The 12,574-nt window shown below is 40.5% G+C and overlaps 1 protein-coding gene across 1 annotated transcript; it reads right to left on the bottom strand.

Annotated features, from left to right (window-relative positions):
- Positions 1 to 9,977: 9,977 nt before the first annotated feature.
- LOC145306313 (uncharacterized) lies at positions 9,978 to 12,313 on the bottom strand. Its single transcript, XM_080148394.1, has 3 exons — positions 12,272 to 12,313; positions 10,135 to 11,579; positions 9,978 to 10,075 (listed from the first exon to the last, which is right to left on the bottom strand). The coding sequence occupies exons 1-3, from the start codon at positions 12,311 to 12,313 to the stop codon at positions 10,033 to 10,035; spliced, it is 1,530 nt and encodes a 509-aa protein (XP_080004520.1). The 3' UTR covers positions 9,978 to 10,032.
- Positions 12,314 to 12,574: the final 261 nt, after the last annotated feature.

Raw genomic sequence — 12,574 nt, 5'->3', positions numbered from 1 at the left:
ATACATATAATCCATTATTTCTCAACATTCAACACAGAAATTATCTAAACAATCAAAAGGGAAGGTAAAGGGCCATCCAACGACTTAAATTTGAGAAATAAAATAGCATAAAAGTTCACAAGAAACAAATAAATAGATCTTACTTATTCATACAACAAACTAGCGGCTTTATGCATCCCTAGCATCTAAAGATTCAATATTTTAAGGGGCAATGAAGAGCAGAAAATAGCATGAAACAATGCTAAGACTTAAATATAAAAATAAAATAGCATGAAAACACCCAGGGACATATGTGAAGCTTCCCTGAAATTAATAATAACATCGGTCAAGTAGTTATCGCACTCTCAAGCTATAGAGAAAAGAATACTACTTTATATAATACTAGTCACATCGCCCCTAACATCTACGTGAAAACGAAAAAGGTAAAGAAAATAGCATGAAACCACCCTAAAATAAAAACTTCCCGGAATCGGATTAGCATTTTCTGAAAACTTTTTTAATAATAAAGGATTCCTGAATTGGTGAATTGCTGCCACTGCTTGAAGTATATGTGCTGGTTATGGGCGAACTGTTACTATTCAAACATTTTTATACAATGCATGACAAAAAAAAATCATAATATTTTCATTTCTGGTCGGTTAAACTAGTTTTTCATGGTAGTAGAAAAGCTTAAACTCCCAAAAATGTGTTGGTGACAGAACTAGGGGCTAAGAACAAAGCAGAAAGCACAAAATCGTATTCTAAGGGCGGAGAATTAAAATTGAATTTCATAATTACTTCTTCTCATTAACTGTTGGCTGCGAGACGCATAAGCATAAGCTTAAGCTTCCATAAAATAGGGAACTCAAGCAGTTCAAGCAGGTAAGCTAGATCAAGGGCTTGGCAGCCGCGTGTAATCCTTAGTGAAATCGGCATATTAGAAATTTCAAATTCAGCTAGATGTCTAAACAGACAATTCATCTTTTTAGATTTTCTTTAGCGTACAAGCGGGTTTAAATATGAAACTTATGTGCACCCCCCCCCTAAATTTTCAATTTTAGTTTTTAAAAAAATTTCAGACAGACAGACAACCTGTTACTTCTGTATAAGGCTACAAGTTTTTAAGTATTGTTTAAATCCCTGATAAAAACACTGCTAGATGGAGAACTACTGGAGAAGCTACCAGAGGATGGAGAACTACTGGAGAAGCTACCAGTGGATGAACTAAAAGCACTGGAGGTTGCTAAAGATCCCTAAAACAGATCATACTATTACAAGCTGCACTTTCATAATATGTGGAGGAGAGAGAGAGAGAGGGTGGGTAATTAATAGCCTAAAACCAACCCGACACATTTAATTAACCGTATTACGATGAAGTTGGTTGCTCGTTAAGTAGCTCCCATAAGGTTTTTCGGGCATTAAATTGGTTGGTTGAAACTTTGAAAGATACAATTTAAATTGGCACTGATACACAACTTCAAGAAAATTTAAAATGTCTAATAATCAACAGACCATAGATGCCACAGGGGCCATCCAAAATCCAGGTATAACTAGGTTTAATAATGTAAGTGCTCAAAAAATAAAAAAAAAAATATTTTCTTGATTTTTAAACTCCAAGCACAAATTACCATTGATACTAAGAAAAGGTATACATGGCAACATAAGTACCTGGAATGTCCTGCTGGTTATAAATCCTTATTTAATTTTTTAAGAATTTTTTTATACATAAATTTTCAGAGCAAATGAAAATACAGCTTCTAAAAATATTGATAATACATAATATCTAATTTTCTATTTGTTTATATTCCAACGTATTTGTAAAACTCACGAAAAATCACATTTGTACAGCCTCAGCCGTCCATAACCCTTAGATTAAACCCACTTGTATGCCCAAAAAAATCATTAAAAGATGGATTGTCTGTTTAGGAAAATGTTTAGACATCCAGCTTAATTTTTATAATTATAATATGACGATTTCACTGAGGCTTACATTGGGCTGCCGCGTGGCTGCAGGGCCCCATATAATAATGCTAAGGATCAAAGATATTGAGTTTCAGTATGATTTATTATAAAGTATCATATTATCAATATATTTATACCTTGGTGTTTATTCACTTCCGTATGTGTTTACATTAGCAAAATATCAAAACCGCAAAAAAAAACACCATTAGAAGCTGTCTTTCCCCTTTGCTAAACTTGCATCACTAAAAATTCCCTCTGATTCATTTGCTATTGCATTTTTTGGCAAATAAATAAGAATTTCTTTATTTACTAAGGAAATAATTCCTTTTTTGAATATACAATTAATAATTTTCCTTTTTGTCTTTTTTTTCACGGTAAAATGTCTCTGGTAATGATTATCTCCAAAAATCTAAGAACTTTAAAGGCTTCTAACGGTCAAACGGTGACACGCATCACACAAATTTTAACCGACAAAGAAAGGCCTTCAAATAATCTGTTATAGTCATTAATCAGTAATGCATAGTTATCTCGCAGTGAACATAAATGCGTAAAAAGACTTATTTTACGCGTTGTTTGTATTTAGTGAAGCTTTCAGCCATTTTGCAGCTGGCCGCCTTTAAAGTACAAGGATTTTTAGAGATATTCGTTACCAGGAACATTTTACCGTGAACTAAGTCCAAATTGTTGAATGTATTACAAAATTATTACCCTTTTCTTTACTTCCTTTACACTTCCTTTGATTGCAGCTAATAATCAGAAATGGAAGTTTATGAGTTGAACGGTGCATCTCATACAAAAATTATGTTTCTGAACTTATGAATAGAAATAAACATAAACATTTTCAGATACATTTATCTGCAGAAGTTAATGCACATCTTATACTTTTAGAGTACCCCGCAGGATTAAGGCATAAAAAAAATCTATTTTGAAATAGGGAAAGTTGACCGCTGAAACCTCCCCCTTTATTGATTGCACGACCTTTGTCTTGAAGTCTACAGGTGGTTTCCCTGAAAGTGCTATTGAGCACTGGAATCCACTTTTTGTTACCTGATTATTGCTTGTTTGTTGTACAAGCAACTCTATCATTGCATTGATATCTCGCAAGGTTTCTAAAAAAGGGAATAGTTATTTCTTTCATCGTATTGTAAACCGCTTTCCGCGGATATAGAATGTTCAATTATAAGATTAAAACCAGTTTTTTAGCCCCGGTTTTTCGTATGGATGAGAACCAGTTCCTATCCACCGGATTCGAATGAATACGAGAAATAATATTATAATAGATATAGTTTAGATGATCATCTATAAATTTGACTAGTAAGAACAAAGTGTTGTAATAACAATTCAACCACATTATTGTTGTATGCAATTACACAGCGGGGATATTGAACTATACATAACACTTGTACCAGTTTAAAACCACACATTAATAAAATTTTTGGTACTTTTATTGAATTCTAATTGGTTTGTTTCTAACCAGTTGTGTCCAAACCTTTTTAATCTACAGAATAGTCTATCTTTTTTTAATCATCATTTGGGATGTATTTAAATTTATCGACCATTGTATTATATCCCTTAAGATCCCTTCATTCACCTAAAATTTCTTGATCTGTATTTTTGCCAGAACTCGATGATGCCAGGTTGTTTTTCAGTCGTAGATTTTTAAATGATCCTAAAAAATAATATTTATATTTTTAGATTTTATAAGGATTTGTCTGTCGGTCGGTCGGTCGGTCTACGTGTATGTCTGTAATGTTAGGATTAGATTCATGTTAACTTATGTTATTGTGTTTGATGCCTGAGTGGGTAAACTATTACCCTCAGGAATGGATAAAGTATTTTTTACTTTGATATTTTCCAGCTCTTTACAAGTTTAATATTTACTCTTTTTTGATCTTATATTAGTACTAGAAGTTAGGGCCCTAACATCTAGGGGCTCTTTGTTCTAAGGGGTATAGAGATGGGCTAGAAAATAGCTAACATCCAACCGAAAACATAAATTAAAAATAAAATAGCTTAAAACCACCAAAGGACCTATGTTATAAGACTTGAAGCGCAGCTGCTCTACAATTAAAACTTTGACATACCTGGCTTACGTCCTTTGTTGTTAAACTTGCCCAACAAATTGATATTTGGCTTCCGGAAGCTGGGAAGTTGAGGTAGCTGCGGAAGACTTGGTTTTCTAAAGCCTCCGGTTTTAGGCTTTCTTTTTCCTCTGTGTGTTTAGAAAAGGGTTAAAGGGACCATGAAGTATTTTTACACAATTGCAGGTTATGTTATAATTATCAGAGCTATCTGTTAGGGATGGACGAACCATTATTGTAGATAAACTACAGTTATAAAACTGCACAAGGATTAAACAGCAAAATTGTACTTTGTAAATTTCCAGGAACATTTAATTTAATAAGCGGTATGGTATCCCTTTCGTAATTTAGTTATCAAATTATCAAAGATGTATATTATTAAAACAGTACTAATACCTTCCTTTTTACCTATTTCATTCAAAAGAGGAATTTTTGTTCAACAGGGAAAATTTAAAAAAATTCAATTTAGGGAGGTCATTGGCTAGAAGCACGTTTAATCGTTAGGTAGGGAGGGGAGTAATGCTCCTTTGGTTACTAATGTGTCTGTTTGCGAATATAAAATCTTTACGAAATTGTTAGAATGTGGAAGTGGACGCATACTTTTTTTTACTGCAGGTCAAACTTTTGAGATTTTTACCATATGTCAATATTTAAGTTTAAAATTTCGAAATTAAAAACTTTTGTTATAAAGATTTAAGAATATTGGAGAGTTATATATTTGGACATAGATTTGTGATAGTTTTGGTTATAGAAAGTATTAAGGTACAAGGGCTGCTAATACCACTAAAATACTGATTCTTAAAGTTTCTAAAATATTTGGCTTTCAAAGCCTTTTAGTTTTGTACATATCAGTAACAAAACTTTATAAAAATATTTGTACAAAATCGGAGTCATATCATATTCATATCTAGTAATGATTTTACAGACAGTTTTCTTCGAATAGTAAAAAAAATTCAAAGAATTAATTACAGTTTACCATAATAAATGCTTAGTTAAACTCACTATCTCTCTTGCTCACTCATTATCTCTCTTTCTTTATCTATCTTTATATCTAACCATGCCCTCTGTTTTGAACACATTTTAAACAGATTATCTGCTTTTGAATATTAGCAGCCTTGTTCTTATGCTGTGATTGTTATAATTTTATGTGCGGTCCCTTTTCCCTCAATGGAGATTTTCTAAACACATTGTTGATCAGGTTTCTAACTATTAATTTTAAACAGATATTCAAAATTAAATTTAGCGCAGCAATAACAAGTATGGATTAATTAAAGGAAGACAGTAATAATAAAGAAAATTATTAGGGGGTGGGGCGAGAGGGGCAATGAAAACCAAAAATAAATCATCCCTCGAAACTTTATAAACTAGTTTAACTCTTTTTGTAGCGTAAAATTATTAAAGAAAATGCTTAGAATAGGACAATGGAACATGAAATAATATACTTCTAGTTTTACCCTAATGATTTATTTTACTAAATCAAGAACTTATATCATTATAGTGATTGGAAGATTTATTCATTAGGTATTCAATTTATTTTATTTTTATTCAATATTTTAATTGAAATTTATTTATTTGATTATCTGTTTTTCCTGACTTTTTTGCCCCAGCTGGGTTTCTAAAACGATCCACTGAAAAAGAAAAATACAATATTAATAGTTAATTTTATACAATTTTAACAAATTAAGCTTCGCCCACATAAAATTGCATAAAAACAAATATCCTACTACTTCTATACAAAGACATTTTACTTATACTAACAAGGATGACAACATCCATAAATTTGAAGCTCTGAAACGGTACGACAAACGGACATTAACATTTGTATAATGTCAGAACTGAATAATCAGAATGCGAATGTATAAGAGTCAAAGCAAAATTGTAAGTAAATTTGTTAAAAAACTGCTTGATACAGGATAATGATTATGGACATACTTACATTTTTAAAACTTGATTATAGAGTTGCTTCGCTTATAATATTGTACTTTGTTGTCCCAGGAATCAGTATACCAAAAATCAGACCAATCGGATAATTAGGGCAATTACAAATTTGTTGTTAAAAATGTAACTTGTACCTAACTATTACAGGAATCACCATGCAAAATTTGAAATCGATAGGACAATTCTAACATGCCTAAATTAATGAAAAAAGCTATTTAAAAAAGTAAAAAAATCAACATGTTTAAAATGGACGTACGGACATTTTGGTAATGATTATAGAGTTGCTACGCTTTCTAAATCGTACCTAACTACTAAATGAATCACCATGCAAAATTTGAAATCGATAGGACAATTCTAACATGTCTAAATTAACAAAATAAGCTATCCGTGACGGACGTACGGACGGACGGACGGACCGACCCTAATTATAGAAAAGCTTCGCTTTTAAAAAGTGAGATTAGGGTGAAACCCATTACTATACAGTTACTGGACTTTTTAACAAAGATCTTCCCCTAAAACAGCCAAGGGGGGTTAAAAAGTCACACCCCCAAAAATCTTTTTTTGTTACTATACCTCACTCGTTCCCCTTCCCCTTAAATCTTTAAAATGGATGGTTTACATTTGGAATGTTTAGTATTTTTCTGATACTTTCAGCCTAAGTATATTAATGAAGATTAACAGTAAATACTTATTAATAATTAAGTATAATAATGGAACATTCTCTCTTTCTTATTAAGAACAAGGGATGATATTTAACAAGGATGACAACATTCATAAAAGCGAAGCACTGAAACGGTAGGACAAACGGACATTAACACTTGAATAGTGTCAGAACTAAATAATCAGAATATAAATGTATAAGAGTCGAAGCAAAATTGTAAGTAAATTTGTTGAAAAACTGCTTGATACATAATAATGTTTACGGACATACTTACATTTTTAGGACTTGGACGTATGGACATTCTGGTAATGATTATAGAGTTGCTACGTTTTTTAAATCGTACCTAACTATTACAGTAATCAACATGCAAAGTTTGAACTCGAAAGGAAAATTCTAACATGCCTAAATTAATGAAAAAGCTGTCCGTCTCGGACGGACGGACCGACCCTAATTTTAGAAAAGCTTCGCTTTTAAAAACAATATTAGCAAATACCGCACGTGGGGGAAGAAAATTAGCCTTAAACCTGAAGCTAGTAAAAGTGGCTGACTCAGATTATGACGTCAAAAAAAATTAATCAAGGAGAGGCCAGTATACACTGTAATTGACCAATGGTAAAATTTATAGTGGCCTCTCATTGGTTAATTTTTTTTGACGCCATAATCTGAGTCAGCCACTTTTACTAGCTTCCTTAAACCTTCACAAAACTTCAATTAAAAAAAATAATAATTCCATTCATACTATGTGAACTTTACTAAAATTGAGAACTAAATTTGTTGATTTTTTGGCAAGATCTTTATGCAAGTAGAAAGGGGTTCCCTCTTTTACCCTAAATCTTGTTTTTTTTAAGTAAAGAAACTAGGTGCATAACTTTCTCTAAGGCAATGATAATTGCAATAAAACGATATTCTAATGAAATCCTAACTACTAATGTTGACATTATAAAGAATTTGACAAGAATCATAATATGTACGTCGTTAATATAAGAATAAATTTTGGAAAAAAATACATTTTTTAAAGCAACTGTACTTTTAATTTCTTTTGTTACACTTTTATCATTAATTAAATATCAGAACATAATAGATAAATAATCAATTGTTTTTAGAACAACTACAATTAATTGGCTTTGTAATTATATTAGCTTGGCAATAAAGATGATAATAGTAAAATATCTTTAAATGTGAGATTAGTTATTCGCTCGTTTCAAAACAATTTTGCAACTAAAATCCCCCCAAAAAGTCAGAGGAAAAAGATAAATTTATCTATCATTGTTCTATCCCTCCATGTAATCATAGTGTAATAAATGTATTCTAATATTAATGTGCTTTTTATACTCGGAATATAAGTTAGCAAGGACAAGTTTGACCAAAAACAGCCCAGCAATAACAATGGGTAGTATTTTTTTTATATAAAAAAAACTCCAAGAAGATAGTATATCTGTAAAACAAGGTAAAAGATGTTTGTCTGTTCGTCCCTTAATATCTCGCTAACCACTGAACCGTTTAGGTAGTTTTTTTTAGAGAAAACATGTACTGCTTTTGCAAGGGTTTAAGTTATTTTCTTAGGGATGAAGCAACCCCCCTCCCCCTGAAAAAATGTCCAACCCCTATAAACATTATTGCAGTCTAAAAATCCCCCCTTGGAGCGCAGACTAGAAAAGAAACCACCAGTTATTAAAAAAAAAGAAAAGTCATATAAACGAAGGAACAATTATTAATATTGTGGTATCCGCCTAGGGTAAATGGCAGACACCAGAGTTCAAAATGACTACGGCAGTGTGAACAGACGTGGACACCTATACTATAGAGAAGCTACGCTTCTCTAGCAATCACTAAATAATAAACAGCATCTATTCAGTTGTTCCTTTATTGAAGGTCTAAGGATTACTAAAGCTATATACAACAAACAATAACTACACAGATAGGAATAAATAATCATAAATAAAAGCAATATAATACATATACAATAGTCAGTTTGGGCAATAATGATCCCCCATCCCTGGGAAGGGTGGGGGGAATTAACAATGCAGCTTAACCATAATAAGGCTGTCAGATTCAATCATTAATTTTAGGCATAGGGAGGGGGTCGGCAGACCCCTTCCCCAGGACTCGGGGGAGGGCCGTTGGCCCTTCCCCGAACCCCGGTCAGGGGTGCCATAGGCATGGCTCACGGTTGCCGAATACCACAACTCTCCCCTCGGAAGGCTGGGAGGGAGCCTCCCTGCCAGACTTCCGACAGTGGTTGAGGCCTTCGGCCCGCTCCTTAGGGCTAAGATATATACAAATGATAATGATTCAATGGAATCCTAGTGGTGATTTTCAGGGCTGATGGGCTCCCAACGTGGGGTAGAAGGTAGAGGCTGGTTTTGGTTGGACACGTAGCTCGGCGCCGGCAGGTGTCAGGTTGGCGTGGGGCACAGCCGCTGCGGGGCCGGTCAGCAGCGGGGCATTCTGGTTGTTGTTGGCAGCGGCTGGGGCACTGGCTGCCAAGTTGACCGTCTGAGCGGCAGCCTGGCCTCCCGAGGGGCCGCGGGGTCTTCCAGAGGGCGGTCCAGGCGGCTTCCCGGCCGATGGGAATGGCATCCCAGTCTACTGAAAAGTCCCGGGACTTGGCATGGGTGAGCCGGGCTCTGGCCAAGGCCTTCCTGTACAAGGTTGGATGGTACAGGAACACTTGTGACATCGCATTCATGGCGGCCTGTACACCTCCTTGTGCGGCTGCCAGGGAAATGATGGTCAGATCCCCCAGCAGTTTGAGGATTAACAACAGCAAACACAGTATGGCGGCGCCATCTCCCCACTCGTGGATAGCTTGTCTGAACCCAGCCCAGACATCCAGGGCGGCCTCTCCTTCCTCCGCCAGTCGGTCGATGTTGTAGGACACGATCCCATGGTCTCCGGTGGCCGAACAGCTACCTTGCTGAACGCATGAGCCATAGGACAGGCCGGTCAGCATGGCGCTTTTATACGCTGGGAACGCCAGCAGTTGCTGCCAGTCATTCAACTCAGCCTGCAAATACAAGCCCCCTGAACTAAAGTCATCCAAGGGTTCTGTCAGCAGCTGCTTGGGCGTATCCAGCGGGGGTGGCCTCTTCTTAGGTGCGGGGGTTAGCTCTATCCAGCCTTCCTCCGCGTGCACAGTCAGGGGGTAGGTGGAGGAGCAGGGAATCTTGGTGGCGTGGCCGCTATACACCCGTGTCACGGCATCTACAAATCCTGTGGGTTCCACTGGTACTTTGTCCCAACATTCCTTGCTTTCACGGACAACGTATTTGTTGCGTTGGCAGGTAAGCTGGAGCAGGACATCTCCCCTCAGCACCGAGAACGTGCTCCCCTGGACACGCACCGGGTGGGCCGGGTCTAGTTGCTGGAGCTTCCAGCAATTGGCCGCTACTTCTTCTGCCGCTGTGCTTTTCATGCGTGTCTCCAGGGTAAATCCAATGTAGCCTGCATGTATCTGGGCCTGCAGGGGGACATCAACATCCCTGGCCGATACTCTGGTCAGCTGCCACGAACAATGCTGGGTGGTTGGTGGCATGGGCCTCAAAGTCGCAGTTCACTATTGAGGTGGGGGTGGTCATGTTGATGAAGAACTGAGCTTGATGGTCAACCAGGAACGCATCCATCACTAGGCTAGGCTGGAGGCTGCAGATCAGCCTCAAGGGGCAATCTCTCCCCAGGTGGTCCCACACGTAGGTTGCCTCCCCAGTGATGCAAGACAGCTCAGAATGGGGACATTCTAGGGTCAGGTGGTCAGATTGGGACTCCACCCGTCCATCCTCTACTACGTAGGTCTCTTCCTTGACCAGCAGCCGTCGTTCCTGGAGCACTAATTCATTGCGGTACAGCTGGCCCTCAAAGTGGACGTCCTCCCCTTCACACCCCACCCCCTCTGGGCTGTTGACCAAGGCGCCCACCATGTCGAGGGTGAAGAACAGGGGGTGGTTCAGCTGGAACGTCAGTGGCTGGGTCTTGCCTGGCAGCGTGTAGACTCGGTTCCTGGCCAGGTCTCGGCACGTTTCTGGATCAATCTTGGTTGGCCTCATGAGGGTGGGGACCGAGGTCACCTTGAGGTGACCCCATACCCCACACCTGAATGTCCACTGGGACACGGTGAGCTGGCAACTGTATCCTGTTGTTTCTCTAATCTTGACTTGCTGCAGGACATGTACTTCATGGCCCAGGGGCACCTCCTGGTGTAGCGGTTCCGTGCTACACATCTTTTCCTTATTGTAGGCTGTGACGTGGGTGGGGTTGGCGCAGTCCCACCCTACCAGGACGTAGCTAGTTGTAGGCCACACGGCTGCCAGCAGTAGTCCCCACAGAACCATCCACCAGTGTGAAAAACTACCAGACAGCCATCTACCTCTCGCACGCGGCTGGGGATCTTTGGCTCGGGTCACGGCTGCTTCTTGGGGCTGGACATGGCTGGGCTGCTCCTGGCTAGATACAAATTTCCATTGAGCGTTATCTTTGTGTGTCCGGGGCACCCCGATACCCTCCCCAATGACAGACTGACAGGCAACTGGCGCCTGCCTGGGTGTCGGCTCCCCTAGCCCCAAGGGGTCCCTTCCCTTGTCCATGGCATGCCCAGTGGCATGGGGCTGAAGTGCGGGTGGCACAGGCTCGCCCTGTCTCACGTCCCTCCCCTGCCCTAGGAACTCAGGTGCATGTGGCACAGGCAAGTCCTTATATCCCCAAATTTCAATCTCCCCAGCCTCTGGTGCATGAGGCACAGGCAAGGTTGGGGTTTTACAATAATTTGGATACAATACATTTGTTAAATTTAACTTATCCTGGCTCGACTGGAGGTGCTGGGCATCTGGGTTCCCTCGGCTGGCAGGGGGCGCTGGATGGTGTATGGCTGGGCTCTCCCTACAGGCTGGTGGCGCTGGCTGACTGGGGGTGACGGGTGTCACCCCTCCCTCTGGGACTGCTGGCTCGTTCCAGGATCCAGGTATCTCGGTGGCGGCGACAGTTGTCGCCCCAGGCACCAGGTGGGAGGCGCTGGATAGCACCCCCCAGTCATCGCAGGTGGCGGCGCCGGGTGGCGCCCCATACATCGACTCTGATGTGCTGGCTAGCGCCTCTTGCCTCTCTCGTTCAACGGCCACCAGGGCCTCCCCGTACACCGTCTCAGTGGCGCTGGGTAGCGCCCCTCCACTCTTGCTGGGTAGGCTCGGTCGGGCAGGCCCCATCATGTTTAGGCTAAAGGGCTGGGGCCTCAGGACTTCTGGCTCAGCAATGTTGTTGGGCTGCACAAACTCCGGCCCCAGGTGGTTGAGGCTGAAGCCCAGGCCAACCCGGTTGGGTTCAGCCGCGCCTCCCAGCACGTTGATCCTAGCTGAAACGGTTCCAAACTGCGGCATTCCGGCGGCTCGGCCCGCTGCGTTGGGGGCGGCTGCTTGCTGCGGTGGTGCTGGGGGCGCGCTCCCTTCCATGTTGGCTACTCTGCTGGGCTTTCCTGGGGGAGCGCCCTTGTCTGCAGTGCGCCTCCGGCCGGCTACATGGTCCCAGTCGGCTCTGCAATCGGCCGCCGTATGGCCAGCATAGTGGCAACGCTCGCACTTGGCAGGACGGTCACGGCGTGGCTGGGTGCGTCTCTCCTCCAGGCTGACTTCCATAGGCGTCGGACAGTCTCGGGCTCGGTGGCCTTTCCCTTGGCAGCGGTAACAGCGGCCTGAAGTCTTGTCATCTGGGGCGACCTTCCCCATCTGGTGGAGACCCGGAGCCAAGGCGCCAATCTCCATTGGCTCCGACTCGTCGTAGTTGGGCAACTGGACGCTGGCTGATCCTGTGAGCCCGTCAGTGGCGTCTACTAGGCACACACCCTCCTTCAGCTGCTTGGTAATCATTGTGACGGTGAACATGGCTCGCCTCGTGTACTCAGGTACAGAGGCGATCTCATGACTCATCATTTCACGTTTCACATTAGCGTTACGAATGCCACGATTTA

This window comes from Acartia tonsa, chromosome 14 (assembly GCF_053477335.1).
Source record: "Acartia tonsa isolate MP-2025a chromosome 14, ASM5347733v1, whole genome shotgun sequence".
In the NCBI taxonomy this organism is placed as follows: Eukaryota; Metazoa; Arthropoda; class Copepoda; order Calanoida; family Acartiidae; genus Acartia; species Acartia tonsa.
The sequence above is the reverse complement of the archived record's forward strand: the minus strand, read 5'-3'. Positions and strand labels throughout refer to the sequence as shown.

Coding starts and splice junctions, on each gene's coding strand:
- LOC145306313 (XM_080148394.1), bottom strand. CDS start 12,313: ATGACAAGACTTCAGGCCGCTGTTACCGCTGCCAAGGGAAAG. Junction 11,580..12,271: donor TTACCGCTGCCAAGGGAAAG/GCCACCGAGCCC, acceptor GCCGCCACCGAG/ATACCTGGATCCTGGAACGA. Junction 10,076..10,134: donor GCCACCAACCACCCAGCATT/GTTCGTGGCAGC, acceptor CTGCAGGCCCAG/ATACATGCAGGCTACATTGG.